The sequence below is a fragment of the Falco rusticolus genome, chromosome 1, assembly GCF_015220075.1.
Source record: "Falco rusticolus isolate bFalRus1 chromosome 1, bFalRus1.pri, whole genome shotgun sequence".
Lineage (NCBI taxonomy): Eukaryota > Metazoa > Chordata > Aves > Falconiformes > Falconidae > Falco > Falco rusticolus.
In genome coordinates, this window is record NC_051187.1 from 19909885 (window position 1) to 19934768 (window position 24884).

The 24884-nt window shown below is 63.8% G+C and overlaps 2 protein-coding genes across 4 annotated transcripts in view; one reads left to right on the forward strand and one right to left on the reverse strand.

Moving 5' to 3' along the window:
- SMG6 (SMG6 nonsense mediated mRNA decay factor) overlaps positions 1–15373 on the forward strand; it is a 118466-nt gene extending 103093 nt beyond the window's left edge. For all 3 annotated transcript variants that reach the window (XM_037374107.1, XM_037374092.1, XM_037374098.1), the window contains exons 16-19: positions 7345–7498; positions 10914–11125; positions 11352–11433; positions 13097–15373. In XM_037374107.1, coding sequence (XP_037230004.1) covers positions 7345–7498; positions 10914–11125; positions 11352–11433; positions 13097–13227 — 579 coding nt within the window. In that variant the 3' untranslated portion in view covers positions 13228–15373. The remainder of the gene's footprint in view (positions 1–7344; positions 7499–10913; positions 11126–11351; positions 11434–13096) is intronic.
- A 315-nt stretch (positions 15374–15688) lies between these two features.
- HIC1 (HIC ZBTB transcriptional repressor 1) lies at positions 15689–20301 on the reverse strand. Its single transcript, XM_037374316.1, has 2 exons — positions 20014–20301; positions 15689–19266 (listed from the first exon to the last, which is right to left on the reverse strand). Exons 1-2 carry the CDS (start codon positions 20063–20065, stop codon positions 17321–17323), a joined length of 1998 nt encoding a protein of 665 aa, XP_037230213.1. The 5' UTR covers positions 20066–20301; the 3' UTR covers positions 15689–17320.
- Positions 20302–24884: the final 4583 nt, after the last annotated feature.

The window sequence follows — 24884 nt, forward strand, 5'->3', positions numbered from 1 at the left end:
TTGGCCCTTTGGAAAGGCCAAATCGGTATTGCTGTCCCACCCAGGGTAAGATCTGCCCTCCCAGGCCCTGAGATTAATGTTTCAGGGGCTCCTGGGACCCTCGTGAAGCCAGACACAGCTTCTCCGCGGAGCTGCCAGCACACCCAGGAGTCCTGGCAGGGGAGTGCTTCAGCTGATGGCTGTAGTGTGACGTGTGCCAGGCAGCGAGCTGTCTCCCACCCAGGGCAGAGGCTCCGTGGCAGTGAGGTTCGGCGAGAAATCGCCTTTCCTGCACAGCGGGGCACAGGCAGACGGGGGAGAGGGTGGGACATGAACAGCAGAGTTCAAGCAGGAGCCAGCGGCAGGAAAAATAGTCTGCAAACGGCTGCTGCAGCCAGAGTGCCACTTGCAAAGCATTGCCATCATTATGGGGACAAACAGACGGGATACAGGTGATCCTGGCATGGCCTTGGCCTGATCTGAGCATGTTCCCCAGTGGGAGCAGATGAACTAAGCTGGTTGGACTGGGAGCAGACGCCTGGCGATGCACACTGTTGCTTTAAGAGCAATCTTACATGCATGGCTGTTGGCTGCCTTGTTGCTCGCAACCCCTCTTCCTCCAGCCTCTCAGCCCAGATGAGGATTTCTCAGCAGAGGAAAAATTCTCCCTGGCTCCCCTCCCCCTCACCTCCGCCCTCTCTAATGCCCAGGGCCCTTCACTTCCATAATTCTTCATTTTCCAGCCTTGAACGTAAGCCAGACACATCTGTCTGGCCATATGCGTGAACTCTGCAGTGTGTGCCGAGGTGGTTGTAAAACAGGGCTGCTGAAGGCCCTACTGGGAGAGCGTGCACATGTGTACCCTCCGGCTACTGGCGCCGGGCCCAGAACCACTGCGCTTCGCTTTTCCAAACCCACCCCAACCTTTCAGATTTTTGCCTTTTTTCTTTTTCATTTGAATTCGGAGCAATTCATATCAAGGCGAAGGTAGAAGTTGTGCCGGGAGGGAGGGGCCGCCCCCGCAAGCGAGTCCATTATTGTTGGCAGGTACCTGGGTCGCATTAATACGAGGAGGAAGAAAGCAGCAGCGAACGAGTGAGAGATTGGAGAGATGGGCTGTAAATTAAAGCGGCCTGAAGCCTTCCAGCCTCCCAGGGTTGTTAAGCGGGAGGTGTAAGTAAATTCCCCACTTCCCACTGCCTTGTACAGACACAGCAAACAGGAACTGCACATGTTCAGGGAGGGCAGCGCGCAGCAGATCCCGGCCCCGGCGACTAGCCCAGCTGCAGCAGGGCCCCCCGGGATGGCCGCTGCCCATTCTGCGGGGAGAGTGGGGGCTGCCTGATGCTGTCAGGGGCTTTCTCCCCCTGGTGTGCTCCTCCCTTCCTCCCCAGCCGTGCTGGGGCTGATGCTCGCAGGCAGAGAGAGGTCAGAACGAGGGTGTGGGCAGCTTCAGGGGCTGCACAGCTGAGAGCTGAGGTGCAGTTGGAGTCTGAAGGCGCAGGGTGGAGGAGAAGTCCTTGGGGCTTCGGTAAAGTCATCCAGTCCATAGCTAGCTGGGAACAGCCCGGAGCAGAACACGTGTGCTTGCCCCGGTCCTCTCCCTGCCCTGGTAGTGACCACGCAGCCGGAGCTGGAGAGGCGGAGGAGCTCAGGTGGAAAGTGCTGCCTGGGGAGGCCAGGTCAGAGCCAGCTCAGCATCCACCGCCTCCGCTTTCCCACTCTTGGCCTGTGATCCTTAACCTTCCTGATCATCCCATAAGATTTTGTGTTTCCTGGGACCTGGGAACCTTCTGCATTCCCTGTTACATCCTGTTTCTCTCGTTCGCCGCTCACCTAGGGAGTTCACGCATCAGCTGCTCTCTGAGTCCCCCTTTCACTGTCCTGGGGACAAGCCACAGCTCCACATATTCATCCGAGTCCAGCAGACGCGACTCCTGTCTCAGCACAGCTGAGAGCCTCAGCTCTCTGTGCACGGCCATGTGCACGGGGTGGGGACTCGGGTCCAGAGAGCCCAGGTGCTGTGGCTGCCTACTGTAGAATCTGGGCTGGTGTGTGCAGGGACACAGTGTGGGGCAAAGCCCTCATCTCTTGGCCATCCATTTTCTTTTTGCACCCAAGGGGAGTGTTGTGTCACAGCCTCACCTGCAACTTACAGCGTGGCGGGCGCTTCTTGCAGCTAAATGCACTGCCTTCTCCCCGGCAGGTTTTCTTGCCCTATCCTTGCCTTTGGCATCCTCCCCATCCATCTCTCACAGCCCAGCTCTGCTGCTAATGGAGATCATCCACCCAGCACTTGTCCCAGGTTCACTGCTGCTGCTTACCTGCCTGGCATCGCCTGGCTGCGGGTCCCCGCTGCAGCTCCCGTGCCGGGGTCACATTTACACCTCCGGGAGGAGGTTTGGGCTTTACTGTGCTCCTTCAGACCCTGCCCTGGCCGGGGGTGTGCGGGACTGTGGCTCCAGCTGCTGGGGGAGCCCAGGTCCAGGCAGGGTAAATGGCAAACAGGGGTGGCCCTTGGCCAGCACCAGCTGTAGAGGGAAGAGGAGCGCTCAGCTCCATTCACGAGCTTGGACCCCAAAACTTTCACTCTGGGGAGGGGGTAAGAGATAGGCCAGAGCAGGGATAGGTCATAGTCTCATCTCCCTGGGCAGCCCTGGTTGCTTGGAGGCAGCCCTTTGCTGCCTGGCCCTGGCTTACGAGTTGGCTGCTGCTCCCTGGCTCCACTGCCAGCCTGCCGCTGCCCTCACCACTTGCCCAGATGGGGACAGAACCGCCTGCCAGCCCCATGTCGCAGCCTGGTGACAGCAGCGATGCATTGGGGCGAGGTGAAAGACCAGGCACGTACCTGGGTGCTGTCCAGGTATTTGGAGAGATGAGAGGCCAGGCAGGCAGGTGGACAAGGGGAGGCATCAGTGGCACTGCCGGGGCCGGCAGCGTTCTTGGGCAAAGCTGTCCCCTGCCGGCCCCGGGTCCTGCCGCCTGCTCCCAGCCACCCCCGCTGCTTGGCCAGGCCCTTGGTCCATGCTGTTCGGCGTCCCCTGTCCTTTGTGCCGCTGCTGTGCGCTGGGAGCGGTCGGGTTTCCTGACCGGTTGAAAACATCCCACCTGAAACATAACAGGCTCTTCCTCTGGATGCTGCTATTGTTTTGCTCAGCATTACAGAAGCAGCTTAACCGGGGCGGCCAATTATGACATGTCTTCCCAAAATAGCCGCTCTCCTGTCCCTTCTGAGCCCACGGAACGGCCGCCCCCTTAAGATGCAGCCGCTCCTTTGTGGCGGTAGTGTGAGTAAGTGGCTAAATATAGCCGTATCCCATTCACGCTCTCCTCGGCGCGCAGGAACAATGCCGCGGGTGCACACGCGCCGACACGCACCTGCCTGGGAGCGGGTGCCTGCTGGCTGCGGAAGATGCACACCCACCCACGGCGGCTCCGCCACGGCGGCGGCCCCGCTTTGCTACCAGGCACGGGGCACGTTTACTCCTGAGGAAGACGAGCCTTGGGAGGAGGAAGCCCTCGAGCAGGAGACTACAGAGGCATTGTTCTCAGCCCTGGAAAATCCGCCTCCGATTCCCGCGGAGCACGCGGGGCTGGAAGGGGCAGCGGCGCCGGGTGTCCCCGCGGTTGGAGAGCGGGTCGGGGCAGCAGAAGTGGTGGCAGGATGGTGACGGCCCATCCGTCCTGGCAGAGAGGTGTGACCCCATGTGACCCATCCCGAAAGCAGTGGGGCACTCACCTCTGCTGAGCTTCGGCTCCAGGCCTCTCTGCTAGCCCAGCACCAGGGGCAGAGGAGCCCTGGGGTCCGTGTGCGGAGCCCCAGGGGTCCATGCGGAGCGTCCTCCTGTCCTGTGCTTGTGGTGGGACCCTCAGGTGTCCCCCCTGGCACTCCGCAGAAGGTACCACCGGCTGGGCTGGCTCTGGGGGCACTGGTCCCCTGTGCCCACTGGAAGCCCTCAGCCGGACATCGGCTTCCGAGGAATCCCCCAGGTGATCCCAGCTGATGGATGAGCTGGGAATTGGGGACCGTGTGTGCAGGAGTGTCTGCTCTCAGTGCTGCCACCAGCTGGGGCAGCCGGGGGAGCCACCTCCGGCTCCGGCCCAGCTCCAGGGAGAAGCCCCAGCTCCTGGGAGAAGCCCCAGCTCCTGGGACAAGCCCCAGCTCCAGGGAGAGGCCCCAGCTCCTGGGAGAAGCCCCAGCTCCAGGGAGAAGCCCCAGCTCCAGGGAGAAGCCCCAGCTCCTGGGACAAGCCCCAGCTCCAGGGAGAAGCCCCAGCTCCTGGGACAAGCCCCAGCTCCTGGGACAAGCCCCAGCTCCAGGGAGAAGCCCCAGCTCCTGGGAGAAGCCCCAGCTCCAGGGAGAAGCCCCAGCTCCAGGGAGAAGCCCCAGCTCCAGGGAGAAGCTGCAGCTCCTGGGAGATGCCCCAGCTCCAGGGAGAAGCCCCCCTGGCCAGAGCAGCAGGACAGACAGAGGGCTGCAGGTGGGAGCAGCTCTGATGGCTGCAGTGTGCGGGTGCAGGAGGCAGGAGAGGGGAGGCTGCCTGGCCCTGGGGGGAGCAGGGACCCCCCCGGCCTCAGAGGTCCCCTGCCACCTCCAGCAGTGCCACCAAGCCATGCAGTGTGTTTAACCCCAATAAGACAAGGCTAAAATGTGGCCATCCTAAAGCACCTGGGCCATTGAGGCTGTACCTCTGCAGTTTGAACCGCGCCGCTCTCCCCAGGGTCTTCTTCAGACTCCAGGGCACGTGGGCCACCGTCTCCCGGTCCTCACATTGGGGAAACTGAGGCACAGCGGGACCAGCAGCTCGTTCCTGGCCGTGGTGGTGGCACAGAAGCCAGGCCCCAGATGTGGGCATCCCAATCCGCATCCCCCACGCTCTCGGTCCTCCCCACAGGACCGTGCCCCACGCACCGGCAGAAGGGTTAACACCGCACTCGCCTCCCGGTTCCCCGCACATGGGCTCCCTTTCATCTCTGGCGAGGGGCCAGCCAGCCTCCGCATGAATCACAGGCCACTCCTCTCTCCCCCAAAACCCCTTGGCCGGAGGCTTCTGCAGCCTTTTACTCACACAAACAAAAATAAATCTCGCTGCCGGCCTCTGAACTCTGCAAAGGCGAGTTTCCCTCTGGCTCCCCGAGCGGCCCGGAGCTGTGCGCGGGGACTTGGCACGCTCCCCGCCGACCTCGCTCTTTCACTCCCGGCGCATCCTGTGTCCTTCTCTCACCGGGCGGCCCGGCGAGCGGAATGGGACGTGACGGCCGGCACAGGCGTTGCTCACCGCTGCCAGGAATTGGCTGGGTACGGGCTGCAAAAGCTGCTGGGGCAAATGCCACACACGAGGGTACTGCCCCCTGCCGCCGTCACCCCCGTGCCCCTGGCTGGAGGGGTAGGTGAGCCTCATGCTCACGCCGTGCTCCTGAGATTGCTCTCGCCGGCCAGGGCGAGCCCCAGGGTCAGGGAGCCATACTGGGGTGCAGGCAGGGGTCTGTCGTCGCCCATCAGAGGCCACATGGTTTCTTCATCCCCTTCCTGCTGGTTCAGGTCCATCAGCCTCTTTGGCCGCTGTTCAGAGGACATGGTGCTTTGCTCTGGGTCTCTGCCTTGGTCAGCCGGGCCCTCCTCTGTCTCTCCATGGCAGGTGGAGCTAAGCAGGGGCTGAGCTTGTCATCCTCCCAGGGACAAGTGTCTCCTCCTGCACCCCAAAACCCTGGGGAGGGACCCCACCTGCTGCTCTCCTTACAGCAAGCAGGCAGCGGCAGCACCATGCTGGAGGTGACTTCAGCTTGTCCCCAGCTGCAGCTCTTCTCGTGCCACTGGGAAGTGCCAGCACCTCCCTGGGTGAAGGCAGGGCGCAGGCAGGCATGTGGCGTGTGGCTGCCCATGGCAACATCTGTATGGGGACATTGGTGCCATCGCAGCTGCCCCTGTGCGATGTGGGTGGCGTATCCCCACGCAGCAGGCAGAACCTGGCACGCTCCCCGCTCTGCCCATCGCCCCTCGGAGTCGATGGGAGCTGTGGCCCCAGGCCCTGCGCTGCCAGAAGGAGGGTGGGAGACACGTGGTGAGGTTATGGTTGCTGCCTGGCCTGGAGATACTTGTGGGAGGTGGCAGCATCAAGCCGCCTTGATTTAAAGCCAGATGACAACACTTGGAAATGGATTAAAAACCACTTCTTTCCATGGCCACTGCTGGCCCGTGCAGCTTGTCGTTCCAGGGCGCCTCCGAGGCTTTGGCATGACTGCGGGAGGGTTCAGATCCTCACCCTGGGCAAGGGGAGCTCACTGTAATGTTGGGCAGAACAGGATCCAGAGTTGCTTCACGTCCCCAGGGCACATCTTGTGGGTGCAAGCCCAGTCTCACAAGGGTTTGCATGGTGGATGTGTTCCACAGTGCTGCTGTGCTCCGTGGGTGACCGGTTCCTATTAGAGGCAACAAACATCAGCAAGTCCAGGGAAGCTATTTTTAAGCAGAGGAAGCACTAGAATAGCATCCTGAGTTTTTTAAGCCTGTGACTTACTAAAGAGCCCAAGTCCTTCGATAGCGTTGAAGTAATATGTGAGCTCTTGGGTCCCATTTGGGCAATTGGCATTGTCCAGACGTCCAGGTGCAGCCCCAGAGGGTTGCTAGGGAGACCCAGAAGACCCCCCCATGTGAGGGTGAGCACCTCTGGTCTCCGGTGAGTGCAAAGGCATCAGCCAAGGACAGTGCTGTGTGTTTTCAGGGCTGGAACCCACCTGGTTTCCCAGCTGGATGGAGTCGGAAAAGGCAAGGCATATGTAGGAGCTGGTGGGACAGCCAGTGAGGTACTCAGCCAAGCATCCCTGCCCCACAGACCTCCCTTCTGGCTGCCTGCTCAGGGTTCCTGTGTTGGGATGCTGTTGGCAGGGCTTGTGTGTCCCAAACCAGTTTGTTTTGGCTCTTGTCACCTTAAGCTGTTTCCATGTGGAGCCCCAGAACCCCCATCCTCCAGCGCCCCTTTCTCCCTGCTGTTCTCTATCAGCCTCAGTCTCTTGGCACCGGTTCAGATAGTCCTGGCATCTGCCACTCCCACAAATGGGACAATTCCCAAAACACCTTCATTTTCAAGGCTGGTCCCGGTACCCCCCGGTGCCTGAACTGGGCTGTCTTCCTAGGAGAGTGCTGTCTTGGAGGCTTCTGCCATCCCACTCACATGTGCTACGGAGGTCCAAGAGTTGGTGTTTGAGGTGTGCAGGTGGGATGGATGCAGCCTCTTGCCAGTCTCCTTCACACGATGCCCTTGCTGGGTGAGGCGTGCATGCCAGCCAGGCTTAGCTTCTGCTCTTAGGGTCCGCAGGTCGTAGGACTGACGTGCTACTCACTCATCATGTGTCCTTCTCCTCCAGGCTGTGCTGAAAGACCAGAGTCAAATGAGGCAGATGGAGCTGGAGATCAGACCTGTCTTCCTGGTCCCGGACACCAACGGTTTCATCGACCACCTCAGCAGCTTGATAACGCTGCTGAACTGCAGGAAGTTCATCCTGGTGGTGCCCCTGATCGGTGAGTAGGGCCAATGCTACGGCGGGGGCTTCCCCTCGCCCCCAGCGTGGGCTGTCCCTCCATCCCAGCTCCCTTTCTCTGTGCCCCTTGTGCCCGCAGCGCCTGTGTGGTCTGGAGCCGACCTTGTGCCATGGGGCTGGCTTCCATCCTGTCCTGTCTTGTCCCAGCCACGGCCAACGTTCCTTTGGCCTGTGATCACTCTTCTCCCCTCCTGCCAGCTTTCTGCCCACGGTGCTCAGCAAACTCCCCTCCTCCTGGGGCATTTGGGGGTGCCAGGGGCTGGGAGAGCTGGGTGGGCGTTAAATGGGATTTGGAGGGAATTTTGGAGGGAGCAAGGAGGAGGAACTGTTAAACAATCAGAGCAGATAGCTTATCCCAGCTGAGCTGGGGCTTAGGCAGCCTGAGCAAATGGCCGGCCTGTGTCCCAGCGTCTCAGAGCTGCTCAAGCCCAGCCCTTCTTTTTATCCTTATAAAGCTCGCAGTAAAACAGCAAGCTGGTTCCCGTTATTGGTAAACACTCACCCTGGCAGATAACGGCTGTGCTGCTGGGTGGTCTCCCAGGGTGGCGGGAGGATTTGGTTAGATGCCTTTGCTCTGATTGTTTGATCACGCTCTGTGCTGGAGGTAGTGCTCCTCCGGCCAGTGTCACTCCAGCACCCGGTGCGTCCTGGTGCCAGCCTGGCATTCAGAGGATCCCTGAGGGCTGCAGGAGAGACTGGAGTAGGAGCAGGACCAAGCCTCACAGAGCCCACAGCCTACCCTGTCTCTGCTGCAGCCCCGGGATGCTGGGGGCAGCTCTGCCCCGTGAGCATCTCCAGCGTCCAGGCAGCGAGGTGTATGCTTGTGCCGATCTCCTGGCCTGCGGCACGCGGGGTACCTGCCCTCCAAGCCATTGTGGGGCTTCCTCCTCAACTCCCAGTGTCCGGCAGACTGCTCTGCTTGCCCCAGAGCCAACATCCAGCTGCCACCCTTCCCTGCAAGGTGAACAGCCTAGTTCAGGAGGGGTCCCTAGCTGGGGACAGGACCCCTGGCTGGGGGGAGCAGGGCTGGCCGCCTGCCCAGCTCAGCACAGGAGCTGCCAAGGAGCTCCGTGGCTTGGCACCGAAGTGCCAGGGCTTTGTGTGGAAGCAAAGGGAAGGAAGCCGGCAGCACCGGCAGGGCCTGGGCAGCCCTGGGGGCTGTGGAATGGATTAACACCTGAGAGCGCTGGGATCTGCCCTGGAGCCATGGCCCTGCCTCCCACTGCATGGCGGCGTCCTGAGGCTGCTTGGCTGCACGAGGCTGCTGCGTGGAACCCCAACCAGGGGCAGCAGTTACGGGAGAGCTGAAAACCCTGGTCCTGTCCCTGTCCAAGATGCCGCTGCCCTCCACCTGCCAAAGGAGCCTGGCATGCCCTGCCCTGCCCTGCCAGGGACAGGAGGAGCAGCAGCGACTGAGCACCTTCAGTGCGCTCCTGCCCTGCTGCCTCCCTGCACAGCCCATCATAGTGGGGGCAGAGTAACATCCCGCTGCCTGCCATGAGCCTCGCTTCCCACTGCTGAAGCACCCTGAAGCCAGTGATTCCCTGTCCTTGCCGAGTGTCGGTCAGATTCCCCCTCATCCCCCAGGAAAGCCATCAGTGCTGAGACCTGGGTGCAGGCAGGAGGAACGTGCCTCCCGGGGTGAGCCGGGGGCATGTGTCTGCTGGGGGCAGGCTTTGGTGCCATGCACCAGAGCAGCGATACGTGGTGCCCTTCCCCTGGCACGGGGCACTCCGCTCATCCTGGGGATGCAGCAAGGGGTTAAGCTCGCAGCTTCTCCTTGGGTTTGTTTCTCTTGCTCTTTAACCTGCTCCGTGCTCCTTGAAGCTGACCCCGCCATGGAGAAGCCAGGCCTGGTGCAGAAGCACAAACAAGCCTCCCCTTTGAAGCCTGTTTAGCTTGGAAGCAGGAAGGCGGATTTCGGGAGGGAATACCAGCTTTTCCTGTTTGATGTTCCGTTCTTGCACGGCTCCCCCCACCCCGGGCCCAGCCGTGCATTGTGTGGAAATGGCAGCATCAGGTCGGTAGCAAGAAGAGTCGCCGGCCAGCGAAGAGCAAAGCAGCTCCATGCAGCTTTAATTTGAATACCCAGACAGTGAGTGCCAGTCTCACCATGGAACAGAGCGATCACGCAGGCTCCCCGGGCAGTGATTCACAGCACTGGGGAGAGGCCTCAGACCCCGAGCTCTCTCCCCGAACCCCCAAGGAATGCATAGTTCCCACTTGAACTCAGGACTTGGCTCCAGGCTCGGAAACAATCTTCAGAAATGAAGCCATGGCTAAAACACACACTGTGCGCACAGAGGCTCCCTCGCGCACACGTGCACACCAGCTCTCTCGCGCGCCCGGCCTCGCGCACACGCAGCCCCGTACGCCATCGCAGGCAAGGACGCTCGTGTGCACATCTGGCCGCACGCTTGTGTGCCCGGCCTCGCCGCGAGCAGCCTCGGCAGCATCTGCTCGCAAACGCACGCTCCTTCTGCAAGAGAGCAGCTCTTCCAGCAGCCCCAGCGCCGGAGGGTGGGTCCCTCCTGGAGCTCTGCTGGGATCCCTCGAGCTTCTGCTGGGCACTGGGGGCTGGAGCGGCTGGGGTTCCCGGCCGCATGGCAGCGGTACAGGAGGCTCCAAGGCTTGACAGGCTCCAGTTAAGGCAAACGGGCTGGGAATCCGCCTGATCCCAGGCTCAAGCGGTGTGTGTCGGGGCAGATATGCATCCCAGATGGGTGAGGTGTTGGAGAGTGTGTGTCCCCTGCCGGGAGCCTGGGACAGCCACTTCAGGTGGGAAAATAGGGCAGGGCTTGCACGGGAAGCAGTGACCGGGTGGGAACTGCCTGCTCCCATGCGTGACCCTGTTCCCGCGTGTGGTGCTGCGGCAGGTGGGCAGCAGCTTTCATGTCTGAATAAGCACAGGGAGCCCAGAGGTGCAGAGCCAGGCGGTGCAGTGCGGGACAGGAGGCACGGTGCTGCTGGCCACTGCTGCGCTCGGAGGCAAAGGAGCAGGCTGCAAGAGGCCGTGGCTTTCTGACAGCCTGGGACACATGTGGGTGTGCTGTTGGTTGTGATGCAGGAGCGTGAAGCAGTGGGCACAGGGATGCTCCCAGCGTTTCACAGAGCAGAGCGAGGTGCCCTTAGGGAGCATTAACCCGCCCTGCAGGGACGAGGTGCCTGCACTTTCGGGGCCAAGCCAGGTGACCTGCAGAGGTAGAAGGCAGCAAATCTTTTCCAGACCCACAGCCAAGTCCAGGAGTACAGGGACGCTGTGGCAGCTGAACCCAGATTTCCTGAGCCAGCTCCCAGTGCCCCGGCCCTGAGGCCTTGGCAATTTGCGTGCTCCAGCAGCCGGTCATGGGAGCACCTTGTCCCATAGTAACTGTACCTCCTCTTCCTGTTTTAAGTGATAAACGAGCTGGACGGCCTGGCCAAGGGCCCTGAGATGGAGCACCGGGCTGCAGGCTATGCCCGCCAAGTGCAGGAGAGAGCCAGGAAATCCATCGAGTTCCTGGAGGAACGATTTGAGAGCCGGGACAACTGCTTGAGGGCTCTGACCAGCCGAGGCAACGAGCTGGAGTCCATCTCCTTCCGCAGCGAAGACACCACTGGCCAGCAGGTGAGGGGCATCCCAGATGGGGAGGCAGCACTGCCGAGGGCTGGAGGCTCTTTGCCACCCCCTTTGCAGAGAGCTGGGCAGGCTCCTGCGGGCTGCGTGTGTTTCGGTTCGGAGTGGCCCTGCTCTCTGCTGAGCGGTGGCAGGGTGTTTCAAGGCAGTGCAAAAATCAGGCTGGTGGGGTTGCAGGTTTTTTCGTGCCAAGGGTAACGTTGCCCTTCTCTTCCAGGGAAACAATGACGATCTGATTCTGTCCTGCTGCCTCCACTATTGCAACGACAAGGCCAAGGATTTCATGCCCTCCAACAAAGGTAGAACATCCTCACGTCCTCTTTGTCCCTTCTCTGTTGCATTCCATAGACTCTTCTCGTCTCTTTTTCACGGCCCTTGGAACCAATCTCTCCCACATTTTGCCTCTTTCAACACCAAGGTGCCACCTCCTGCCTCCAGTCAGCCCCAGGCTGTGGCCCTCCCACTGCATTGCCAAATGTGCACCTCACTGCGCTCTGGGGATGCCCCAGGCTGCGAGAAGACCACCATCAATGTCCACAGACACATTTTGTAGTGCTGGCAGCAGTGACGAAGGGCCCAAAGAGCCTCCTCCCTGCGAGCCCTGATGCCTCCTGTCCAGAGCCCTTTCCTCTGCTGGAGCCCAGTTGGCATCAGCCACATGTACTGGGACCAGACAGCCCCCAGGCTTTTGCCAGGGCGGTGGGGATGGGAATCGCATCAGCAGCTGCCCAAGAAATCAACCCGCATTTGTCAGTGTGAATTCTTAGCAGCTTAACTTGTCAGATTCACAGAGAAACCGTCACCAAATGTTTATGTGCAAATGATGCTGAATTTTGAAATCATGTGGATTATGGGGAATGGGGCCTGACAAGCTGACAGCCTCTGGTTTGTAACAAGGAGGCGCGTCACCAGCGCGGAGCAGAGGATGTTTATTGTTACACATTTCTTAAAGTGTCCGCACAAAACCTCCTGATCCTGCTTTCAGCAGCCATCGGCCCCAGGCCTACCCTCCCGCCAAGCCTCTGCTCCCCTTCCTGCTGCCATGGGCTGGCCGGGACACTCACCCCGCCATCATCTGCCCCGACACCGTGACTGTAGCCCATGTTCCTGGCCACACTCCCCTTCCCCTCGTCCTGCCGCTCCCCGCGCAGCCAGTCTGGGCCCATGTTGGGCTCCCATAAACTCTGTTTTTTCCATTCCCGTCCTGGCTCAGAGGCACTGTGTTTCCTGTGCTCATAGGAACAGTACTCTGGTCACAGGACCCAGCTGCTTACACATACCCCATATGCTTCCCCTGCTTCGCACACACATAAGCGTGGCTCCCACATCCCAGCCCGGCCCGTTGCGTGCGGGGCAGCTCATCCATCTGGGGGCAAGATCCCTTCGGTTGTTTCTCAGGCTTCAACTCTTTCTGGCTGTCTGAGCCCCAGCCAGAAACGCCTCGGTGTCAGTGGCGACTCCAAAAAGCTTCACAAAAAATAAGGGGTGGTTTTAGATCTTATAATGAGATCACCAGAATAATAGCACCAGCTTCCTGCTGGAGCCAGGGTCGCGGGCCGTCTTCCTGGCCTGGGTCAGGCAGCAGGACCTCCTCTTCCCTGCCTGCGGCACGGTGCACCGTGTGCCATGCGGGCAACGCAGCGTCCTGGCACTGCTCATCGGCCTTCCCGGCCCCAGGGCTGTGGGCAGGGGTCACGAATCATCCCCCAGCCAGCACAGGGCGGGGAGAAGGCAGCCTTCGAGATGAGGTGCTGCCTCCAAGCCGTGCCGGGAAGCCTTGGCAGGGAGCTGGGAGCGCTGCCGGGGTGCCGGGTGGCCCTGCCGTGCCTGGGGCGCAGCACCCTGCGGAGGGTGGCAGGGCATGGGGGGGGGACAGCATGATGCGGGATGGGTGCAAGGGCTGGCGTAGAGCAGGGGGCCCTGAGCTTCGCACCGCTTACTCTCTCGTTGCTCTTGTTGCAGACGATCCCATCCGTTTGCTCAGGGAAGTGGTTTTGCTGACGGACGACCGGAATCTGCGAGTCAAAGCATTGACCCGCAACGTGCCAGTGCGGGACATCCCCACCTTCCTCAAGTGGGCCCAGGAGGGCTGAGGGGGCCGATCGGGGCTGACAGCCCCTGAGCGAGTCACGCAGCCTGTTGCAGTGGGAGACCGGCTTCAGCGGCAGCCCTCACCGCGCGCCGCCACCGCCTTCCAGCCCACCATGAACAATAAACGCCACGTCTTCAACCCACCCCAGAACGGCCGTGCTGCGAAGGGCCCTCCCCTGAGGGCAGACCAGCTGGGAAGGTCATTGCTGTGGATGGTTCACGTGGAGGCTGGGCTGCTGAGGGTCCCACCAGCCTTTGGGCAGTGCCAGAGCGGAGCTGGCAAGCCCCGCTGGCCAGGGAAGCTTTGGGTGAGCCCCGTGCCGGATCACCAGCCTTTTGCTTGGTTTGCTTGGTTGCAGAGAGCTCGAGTCACGCGGCGGTGGCTCTTTGGGTTTGTAGGCTGGGTAGGGCAGAGACTGGGGCTGTGCCAGCGCAGACTTTGGGATTGCTTAATCTAGCTCGTGCCCCTCGGGGAGGCCGTGGACTTCAAGGGCAGGTTCCTTCCTGCCCCAGCCTGTTCGCCCTCCGTGGCCCAGGCAGCCCCAGGCCTCCGGCCCCCTCCCCGCCTGCGCCTGGCCCAGGCAGGGGATGCTGCTTGCAGCAGTGCTTGTCCTCTCCCTGGTGCGGGGTTTGCTTGTGGAGTTTCGTTTCAGAGTTCAGTAGAGGTTAGTTTTTAGGTGTGTGCCCTGCTTGCTTTGTTGGGGGGAGGCTTTGAACACCCCCACAGCTGCTTTCTGTCCTGCTCCCCTGCCATTACCTGCCCCTTCCCTCCTCCCCCAGATCCCTTAGTCCCACCCCACTACCTTTTTGACCTAAGACTCGGCATGAGGCTAACAAAATTCTCCAAGTCCCTGAGAACTGGCTGGCTGGCAGGTCCGTGTGTCCTCACGTTGCCACGGGCTCCTCTTGCTTGTGGGATCCAGCTCCTGCCTGTGGCTGCGCGGCCGGGCAGGGCTGGGGGGAGCCAGGGCAGCAGCCGGGCCCCCACTGCTTGCCTGGCTGGAAGGGTCCCCTCTCAAGTTGCCCCTTCGCTGTGGAGGGAGCCATGAAGGGACCCCGCTGCCTCGTCACTGGGTCATACCCCACCAGGGGCTGGTTGGGGTGTTGCTGAGCCCCCACGCGCAATGTTGTCCCATCACCAAGTGTCCCATCCCCAGCACCGTTAACATGCCAGATACAGAAGCTAAGAGGGAGCGTTAACCCATGAACCGGCGCCCCTGGAGCTCTGGCAACTCCCAGTCCCATGAGCAGAGGGTGGGAGTGACCCCGAGACCGCCCCCAGTCCCTGCTGGGGCGCCGCGGCCGTGGGAGGGAAGCGGCAGAGGTGGCGGAGGAAGCAGCAGGACGGAGCCCAGCGTTTTCCTTTCCTGCGTGGGTGGCTCGGACCCGGTGTCTGCATCAGGAAGCCCAGCGTTACCCCTGCGCTGGCCACCTGGCTCACAGCGAGGACCAGTGCCAGGGGCAGCGCCTCGGCGATGTCGGGCCGCAGCGGGGCTGCCCAGCACAGCGATGGAGACGATGGAGACGAGCGGGTTGCGCTGGCTAACCTGTGCCCTCGGAACGCCCCCGAGCCTCGGGGCGCCGTGAAGGAGGGGCTGTGCCGTGGGGCAGAGCTGGTTTGACAGAGACTTTGGGGTGCCCGTGTTGCTGCAGGACACACGGAGCCATCACCACAGCTGAGCCCACCTGGGGCCGCAGCGCGCACAGCACCCACACCCGGGTTTGATGCCTGCAGCCGCCTGCAGTGCCGCGCTGGCTGTGCACAGCACATAGACTTCGCCTTCTCCACGCTGCAGGGTGTATTTAAATGTTTGTTTTCTAACAGAGCTGCCCCAGGGCTGCTTTGCAAAGCTCTTTCCCGGGGTACCACCAGCTCAGCGGGACATGCAGCTCTGCCAGGGCCTGACCCCTCGTGCCATGCCACAGGCTCAGCCGTGGGACAGAGGTCTCGCTGCCACCAGACCGGCCGGCACGATGGCGAGCGGAGCAGGGACTTGCTGGCTTGAGCACCCTGTGCCTGGGGCCGTCTGTGCCAGGCTGCTGCCCCGAGCCCCCGCGGGGAGCCCATGTCTCGGGGAGGTGGCCACGTTCAGGCTATTTTGTTAAATTGGTCTTAATAATTTTTGGTATTAAACATTTGTCTGTGCAGCGTGTTGTTTCATTTGCCATCGGCGAGCGAGTTGCTGTCAGGGGGTGGGCACAGAGGGCACCGGGGAGGGACGGCAGCAGGATATGTTTGTGCTCGCAAGCGTGACAGCAGCCCTGGCCCACCTGCAGCTGCTGCCCCTCCCCAGCCAAGGGGGCTCTGGGCAAACCAGATGCACCGCAAAGCCCCTCGCCTCCCCTCCCTTTGCAGCCATCGTCCCCCCTCCAGCCTGTGCCCACCAGGGTCACCGCCCAGCCCTGTTCAGCACCGACCCCACACCGGCGGGACCCACCCCCAGAGAAGGACGCGAGGCCACGCACGTTAATGTCACTTTATTGCTCGTTCGGTTTCCACTATAGAAAAAAAAAAGGGGGGCGAGGAGCCCGTGTACAAATCGGACGTGATACAGAGGGGGCCGGCGGCCCCGCTGGGTGCTGCCAGCTGTGCTTTGGGTGCTGCTGCCGCTCGCCCCACGGCAGCCCTCCGGAGGGACGCTGCCAGCCCTGGGGACCCCCGGTGGGAGACCCGGGCAAGGCCGGGGGGGCAAGGGGGGCACCTGGGCAGGAGCGGCCAGCTCAGGCTAAGGCACAGTGGCGGCGAGGCCGGGGACAGTCGCTGCTGGCGGCTGCCCCGGGGGCCTCGTGTGCAAAGGAGAGGAGGGGGCTGAGGGAGGGGGGAAGCTTCACATTAGCCCCAGGCAGAGGGGTCAGGGCACAGGCTGGGGGGGTCGGGGGGGGGGGGGCTTTGCCCACACCGAGCAGAAGGCGGGAGAGGAGGTGCGGTGGTGGCAGGGGGTGCCCCAGTGGGGGACTCAGCCCCAGGTCACCACAGCCCAGCCCAGGGCAGCCCCCACGCCTCCCACGGCTCCCTGCCCCCAGCCCCTCCCGCAGCCCCTGCCCACCGCCCCATAGCTGACAAACCAGACTGCTTTGTCTTTGTCATGAACTCCCTGGCCCGGCCTGGCCACGCTGGGGACGGGTATCTTTGGCCAAAAAAAAAAAAAAAAATCGAGGCAAGAGGCCACCCGAGGGCAAAGCCACCGGGTCCCTGAACCCCCCAGGGCTCCCCGGGCATCCCTGATGGCGAGGCGCCTCTGGGGCAGGGCCCAGGGGCTCAGTCTGTGACAGACCCTGCCCCACCTCCTGAAAACAGGGTGCCGCTGCCCGGGCCACGGGGTTCAGGCCGGGAGGTCAGTGCTGGCTCCGGGGCGAGGAGCATCGAGATATCCCAGCCTCCCCCCCGTGGCACGGACACGACCCCCGCCCCGCTGCCCTGCGCCCGCCGCTCAGACTCCACCGTCCTGCTCTGTCAGTCTTTCCCCGAGCTCCCAGCGTGGCCCCGGGGGGGGGTCCGGCCACCACGCAACCCCCCAGCCCCACTTGCCGCTCTCGGTGGGGACGGCAGCTCAGAAGCATCGCTCTGGCTGCCACGGATGAGCTACTCACGGTCCCACGGCGGTCCAGGCGGCACAGTCCGGGTCCCAGCGCACCGGTGGCTCCCACCATGGGGTTGGGGTGACTGGGCAGCTGCCAAGGGCATCCCCTCACCCGGGGGGCAGCACCGGGGACAGGCCTGAGGTAAGGAGCGGGCTCATGTCCTCCAAAGCCTCGGGGCGCAGCCCAGCCTCACAGCTTGTGCTTCGCTCCCGGCCCCGTGCCGGGATGGGGGGGCACCCTGGCAGCCCCCCTGGCCAGGGGGCAGCTGCACTGCGAGGTCAGTCCCTGAATTACCAGCTTCTCCCGGGCAAGCCGGGGCGCTCGTGGCGGGACACGCCGTCCAGCCATCCCGGGGCAGCTCTCATGGGACCTTCCGCTACGAGCAAGTTCTCCAGGGCCGTCGGCAGCGCCGGGGGATGAGCACCCACCACCTCTCGCCACGCCCCCCCCCAGCTCCACACTGGGCAGCAAGGGGAGCCTGGCAGCCCCCCATGCCCCCCAGCCAGGCCGGTGCTAGGGGGGCGAGTATCGCTCTATGGTCCGGGCAGCCTCGGCATGGAGGTGCGGAGCCTGCGCCAGCACCTCGGCCGCCTTGTCCTGGCTCAGCCCCAGGTGCTCGGCCGTGAACTTGGCCAGTGGGTAGAGGCTCTCCATGGCCTTGGGGTCGCTGAGGAAGTGCGAGGTGTGGGAGAGCAGCTCGGCCGCCTTCTCCTGCTTGAGCCCCAGCTGGTCGGCGGTGAGGCGGGCCATGGCGTAGACGCTGTCGGGGAAGTCCAGCTTGGCTTTGCCGTCAGGGCCAGCCGCGTGCATCTTCATGTGGCTGATGAGGTTGCGCTGCTGGGCGAACTTCCCACCGCACACCTGGCACTCGTAGGGCTTCTCGCCTGAATGGATGCGCATGTGCTCGGTCAGGCGGTACTGGCGGGTGAAGCGCATCCCGCAGGCGTCGCAGGCAAAGGGCTTGAGGCCGAGATGGCTGCGCATGTGGCGGGTCATGGTGCCGCGTTGCGTGAACTTCTTGCCGCAGATGGTGCAGGGGTAGGGGCGCGTCAGCCAGTGCGTCTTCTCATGCTGCCGCAGCGTGGCCGGGTCCTTGTAGGACTTGTCGCAGGAGGAGCAGCGGTAGGGCCGCAGGATGTCACCCAGCCCCGGGCCACCCTTGTCCAGGAAGGGCACGGCCTGCTCGGCCGCTGCCTTGTGATAGAGCTCCTCTTCGTTGTGGGCCTCCACGTGGGCATTGAGCTGCTCGGAGCTGGGGAAGCCCTTGCCACAGGGGATGCAGACGTATAAGTTGTCGCCCAGGCTCTCCGGCTCGTAGCCCAGGTGGTTGCAGTAGCGGTCCAGTGCATCGCCGGGCGAGGGGCCCTCGCTGCTGCCCGTCTCCTCGCTGGTGCTGTTATCGGGCTCCAGGTCGTTGCTTTCCACGCTGGGGTAGCGGGGCTGCGGCGCTGTGGGCGGCGACTCGGCCTTTTCCTCCCGCTCCAGCTCCTTCTCTGCCTCCCCCTCGTCCAGGTAGGGGCCCAGGGGCTCGTGCTTCATCCAGCGGTACATCAGCTCGCGCCCGTCAGCACGGGGCAGTGGGGGCTCGGCGCAGGGTGGCGTGCTGCGGAAGGGGTCGGGGACATGGGGGTGCCCCCCTGGCTCGCCGCCCGGCGGGGAATCCTTGTAGGCGGCGGGGTGGCCAGCCAGGAGGCCAGCGCTGACGGGGGGGCTGTCGTGCCGTGGGGGAAGCGAGGGCTCGCGGGGCTCGCCAGGCAGCAGGCGGTCAGTGGGCAGGAGCTGGGTGGAGGGGCCGGTGGGGCTCTTCTTGGAGAGGTCGAGGCCGCAGGGCGGCGAGCAGTGACGCTCGGGGGGGCACAGCCCATGGGGGTGCAGCGGGGCGCCCTGGGCGGCCGAGGCGTACAGCTCCCCGCATTGTGTGTTGAGCGGCGGCGCCGGCTCCACGGGCGGCAGGTCCACGGGCCGCGGCGTCCCCGAGTAGCAGGCCTGGATGACTGGCGTGGTGGCGCGCAGCCCCCGGCCCAGCTTGTAGGGCGCATAGCCCCCGCGCAGGTGGCAGTACTTGCCACTGCGTTTCAGCTTCTTCTTGCAAAGGGCCACCAAGCCGGGGATCTGGAGGTAGCTGGCGGCGGCCAGCACGGCGCCCAGGCTCTGCTCGCTGCCCGGCTCGCACTCAGCCAGGCGGCCGGTGTAGATGAAGTCGAGGATGAGGCGAAAGATGCCGGGGCTCACCATCTCATGGTCCAGGTTGAGCAGGTTGTCGTGCACCACCAGCGACTTGAGGTAAGCGCTGCTGGCCGCCAGGATGTTCTTGTGCGCGCGGAAGAGCGCGTTCTGCACCACGATGATCACGTCGCACAGGAAGCCCTTGGTGCGCTGCGTGTTCAGCTGCAGCAGCAGCTGCCGCGAGTGGCTCGGCACCTCCATGGCGTCCAGCATCCCGCTCCTCGCCCGCCGCCCTGCAACACACCGCCCCGTCAGCGCGGCACCCCACCTGCCCCCCCCACCCAGCCCTTCGGCCCACGAGTGGGGGGCTCCAGCCGCACGTCGGGGGGCTCAGCCCACACGTGGGGGAGGTGGGGGGGGGGGTGTCGGGGCTCGGCCCCCAGCGCTTCACGCCGCTGCGTCCCGGCCACTCTGCGCGGCTGCTTGGCCGGTGCCACCGCTTATATGGGGGCTCGCTTCGCGGCGGGCCGGGGGGGTGGGAGGGGGGCGAAAACCCCCGGAGGGTTTTGGAGAAAGTGACATCACCCACCGCCGCCGCCAGCACCGCGCCCCGGCCCCGTCGGCGCCCCGGCCCCCCGCGCCCACCTGCTCGAGGGGACCGGGCCGGTGCCCCCCGCCCCTGTACCCCTGTGCCTGCCCCCCCCCCCCCCCCGGGGCCGCCGCCTGCCGTTACCTGCGCAGCGCCGCTGCCCCGGCTCCCCGCCGCGCCTCCCGGCTCTTATGCATCCCCGTCCCGGGAGGCGGCCGGCCGTGCCCCCCCGGCGCCCCCCGCCCCCGTTTCCTCCCCCCCCCCCCCCGCGAGGTGAGCGGGGGGACAGCCCGGGGCGGGGGGCAGCAGGACCTCCCCTCCCCGCCTCGGCTCCGGTGCCCGTTCCCCCCTGCCCAGGTGGGTAAAGTCAAGCGCCGGCAGAGCTGCTTTTTGGGGTGGGTTTTCCCCCCCTCCCCGAATTTTTTTAGCGCGCCCCCCTCCCCCCGTTTACCTGGGCGCCCGGTGGCCTCCGCCAACCAGCCGAGGTCTCGGTGAACTCTCATGGCTCAGCCCCGGGGGGGGCCGCCGCCGGTTGCTGTTCCCCTCCACCCTCCTCCTCTTCTGGTGCTGCTGTTCCTCCATACCCCGCGCTCCCGGCCGGTCCTACGGAACGGGAGGAGGAGGAGGAGGAGGTGGAAGAAGTAGCGACGGTTCCTCGGGGTTCCCGACGCCGCCAGCTCGGAGGTGAAACCCGGGCTGCGAACTCCCCCTGACCCCGGCCTGAACTCCGAGCAGCGCCGCTGGCTGTTAAAGGGACGGCGGGAGGTTTTCCTCCTCCCATCCCCGGGCGGGGCACCGACAAGCCGGGCCCCCCCCCCCGTCCCCTCCCCTCCCTCCCCATCCCGGTCTCCTCCTCCTTCTCCCAACCCGGTTTTCCCCCTCCCGGTCTCCTCCCGCCGCGACCCCGTCGCCCCCTCAGGGGTCTCCATCATTAGCACATCAGCTTTTGCCTGGAGTTACCGAGGCGGCGGGGAGGGGGGGGGGCGGGAGGCCCAGGAGGGCCCCCCCGTCCCCTCGGTAACTCCAGGCAAAAGCAGATGTCCGTGCCCCCCCCGCGCTGTCGGTGCCGCTCGCAGGGCGCCATCTAGCGGCTCCCGGTGCGCTCCACCCCCGCCGTTACCGGCGGCGGCTCCTCCCCGTGCAGGTGCGCGGTGGGACCCGACGGGGCGGGCGGTGAAGAAGGATAAAGCGCTGGGGTCCTACCAGGCTGTGCTTGCTGCCCCACGGATGGGTGCTTGATACACCCCCGGGTGTAGCACCCAGTGGGTGGGAGAGGTGGAGTGGGTGTTATCAGTGCAGGGTGCTGAGGGGGGACCCCAGTGGGTGCAGGTGATGTAGGGAAGGGGGTTGGAAGGGCGAAGGCAGCCGGCTCTAATCTGGGGGGGAGGTAGAAAGCGGGGGGGGGGGAGTGAGGGGGGCTCAGCCCTGGCGTCCAGATGTGTGGCGGCGGCTCGGGGTGGGCGGGGGGCTTGTGGTGGTTTGGGATGAGGAGGAGGAGGAGGGGGAGGCAGCCACGTTTCCCCTCACTTCATCCCTCCAGCTGCCCCTGGAAAAGCTGCTGGGCTGGGGGTGCAGCCTGGGGTGTCCCCCTCCTTGGCATGGGGGGAGCTGCCTCTCGCTTCACACTTTCACTTCTCCTTTCTCACGGCCGCAGCCTCTTGCACAACCTTCTTGTGCATCGTGATGGGCACCTCCGGGCCAGCCGCTAACCCCGGGGGGGTCCCGCCGGCACCCCATGACCTGAGCAGGGCACCCTGAGTGCTGGCCATCCCTCCTGGCTGGGGCCAGCCCGGATGCTTGTGAGGTTTCACTCCAAAACCCTGGTGCCTTGGTGAGTGGCAGCCTCCGGAACAGGATTTGGCCAGCCCTGATACGGTAGAAAAAAGGATGGGTGCTGGTGAGGAGGGTGCGCGGTGGCAGTAGCCGTGGCCCTCCCAGCTCAGCATCACTTGGCTGGAACGCATCCTCAGATTCCCATCTGATCCAGGGTGTCCCAGCTCACTCTGGGAAAGCCACCCTGGGGACTGGAATGAGCTGCCCACGGGGACCCTGTGGTGGGTGGGCGCATCCCAGGCACCGGCTCGGAAATCCCCCTTCCTGCTCCCCAACCTGGGCTGGCGCCCACAGGAAGCATTGGGATCCTGGGAGAGGGACGTGGGCGACCCTCGTTACAGAGCCCTGGTTTAATCCCAACTCCCCGGGCACTAATTCCCTCCTCCCCACCCCCCCTTCCCCCCACCCCTTCAATTAATGGCTGGAAGTGTTTCAGGTTCTGGCAGCGAGCTCTGGACGTCGCTGTGAGCGATGGCTCCCGCGGGCTCCGTCCTGGTAATTTATGGGGCTGAGTCGCATAAATCACGGCAGCCAGCGGCTCCCAGACAGCTGCCTCCCCCGGGGCCACCCGGGACCCCCGGCTGCCCCAGCTACCTGCTGAGTGACGCCGAGCCCTCGGGGCAGTGACCAAAGGGGGGCAATGGAAAAACCTTCACCTTTTCCATCCTCTTTTCCAGCTCCTCGCCCATTCCCAGCCTCTCCCAGGAGCGGAGGGGATCAGTGCCCACAGGGACTCTGGGCAGGTAGAGGGGGGTTGGATTCACTAGTATCCCCACTCCTGCCCTGCTCTGCACCCCTGGGTAAGCCCCAACCCCAGGTGGCCTGACTCGACATCCTGCACCCAGAGATCCCAAAATCTGCCCGGGCTCCCCAAGGATCCACACACATGCTCAGCCCTGCGGGGGACAGCCGGCCGGGCTGCGGGAACACGGGCAGAGCCAGCAGCGCGACCGGGAGCGCACGGGGAAAGGGGCATTTTCGCCTCAATGTGCTGAGCAGATTGGAACCAGCTCTGGTTAAGTCATTGGCTCTGTTGGGAGGTCTGAGCTGGAGCGTCTCCCGCCTGTGCCCCCTCCCCACGATCAATCAAAGTTGCAGCAAATTAGCCCAGATGCTGGGAGATTCGGTTCAAATCCAGCTGTGGTTTGGATCGCGTTCGCATGCCTGGCTTCATGTGGGACCTGGGCTTTTGGACAGGATACAGCCCCCCGGTCTCTGCAGGGCCCTGTTTCCCAGCGCAGCCTCTCCCCAAAGCCCACACACATGTCTTCGATTACGGCGCGTTGGCCAGCCGGGCCGCATCCGGCACCGCCAGGAGCCTGCAGCCCCCGCTGGCAGCTCGCACTTCATTTTCCCGCTGGTGCCGGGCTGTGGCAGCCCCCCGCGCCCCGCCGCTGCAGCCTCTGGCCTTGCAGGGGGATGCACGTCCCCTCCGCCTCTGCCGGGCTGAGGCCGTGAAACTCATAACAGTCCTGAGCTGCTCCTGGGGGCTGGATGGGTGCTGCCCACCTCCCACAGTTAGGCAGGACCCTGGGGATGCCTGTGCTGAGCCCTGCCTGCTGCGAAGCGAGGCTGGGGGCAGCCACAGGACCCTGCCAGGTGCTCCCAGGGTGCCTGGTGGCCCCCAACATGAGAGGACCCCTGTGAGGTGGTGGGAAGGGGGGGACACCCCCCAGCATGTCACAGCCCCCTGCCAGCCAGGGTGGGCAGGCTGGGGGTGGCTGCTCCCTGCAGCTGGCTGGATGGCAACACTGGGGTGGGCAAGGGACGCCTTCCTTGGGGGCTGATGGAGGTGATGCTTGGGGGGGGGGGGGGGGGGGGGGGGACGCCCTTCTCTGTGAAGTGATGCTTGATGGGGCAATGGGACCCCTTCTGTGTGGGGTCATGCTGAGGGGGGTCCCATCCCAAGGGGGTGATTTCTGCAGGGTGATACTTGGCCAGACAAGGGCACCCGTCCCTGCAAGGTGGCATTTCCTGGGGCAGTGGGGGGACCCTTTCTCAGGGGGGGACGTTCAGGTGCATGAGGGACAGAATCACACAGTGGCTGAGGCTGACCACAGGTCATCCTCCAACCCTCTGCTCAAGCAGGGCTGCCCGAGGCCGCCTGCCCAGATGGATTTTTGGGTCACCCCAAGGATGGTGACTCCACCACCTCCCCGGGCAGCCTCTCCCAGTGCTCCCCTCCCAGTGAAAAAACGTTACCTGACGGTCAGAGAGAAGCCCGGTGATTCAGGCTGCGCCCATCACCCCGGCCTTGGCCCTGGGCACCACCGAGCCGAGCCCAGCTCCATTGTCTCTGCACCCTCCCTCCAGGTACGTATATCCAGGTACATATATACATTGATAAGGTCCCCCGAGCCTTCTCTTCCCCAGGCTGAGCCTTCCCAGCTGTAGGATAGATGCTCCAGTACTTTAACCTTCTTAGTGGTCCTTCATTGGCCTCTCTCCAGCATGTCCTCATCTCTTGCGCTGGGGAGCCCAGCACCGGACCCAGCACTGCAGGAGTGGCCTCCCCAGCACTCACCAGAGAGCAGAGATCCCCTCCCTCATCCTGGAGCCCAGGACACCATTCGCCTCCTTCAAACCAAGGGCACGTTGCTGGCTCACTGCCAACTGGGTGCCCCCCAGGACCCCCAGGACCATTTCTGCTGGCCCCTGGGCTATCCCGGTGCCTGGGGCTGTTCCCCCCAGGGACAGGGCTTTGCACTTGTTGAACTTGGTGAGGTCCCCGTCAGCTGGAGGAGCCAGTGGGACCCCTTCCTTGGAGGGTGGTGCTTGGGCAGACAAGGGCACCCATCCCTGCAAGGTGATGTTTCCTGGAGCAGTGGGACCCCTTCCTTGTGGGGTGATGCCTGATGGGGTGATGGGAGCCCTTCCCTGCAGGCTGACGCTCACCTACCTGGTGAGGATCCCGGCCCTGTGGGGTGATGCTCAGTGAGGTGATGGGACACCCTCCCTTATGGGTGATGCTTCATGGAGCAGTAGGACCCCTTCCTTGTGGGAAGATAGTCAAGATGGGTGAGAAACACTTCCAGTGGGGTGATACTGGGGGATGTGATGAGACCCCATTCTCTATGAGACGATGCTTCATGGGGCAATGAGACCCCTTCATGGGGCAGTGGGACCCCTTCTTTGTGGGGTGATACTCGGGCAGACAAGAGCACCCATCCCTGCAAGATGATGTTCCATAGGGCAGTGGGACCCCTTCCTTGAGGGGTGATGCTTGATGGAGCAATGGGACCCCTTCCCTGCAGGGTGACACTCAGGCAGGTGAAGCCCCCATCCCTGTGGAGTGATGCTTGGTGGGATGATGGGACCCCTTCCCTTCCAGGTGATGATTGGTGGGATGATGGGACCCCTTCCCTTTCAGGTGATGATTGGTGGGATGATGGGACCCCTTCCCTTTCAGGTGATGATTGGTGGGATGATAGGACCCCTTCCCTTTCAGGTGATGCGTGGTGGGATGATGGGACCCCTTCTTTGTGGGGT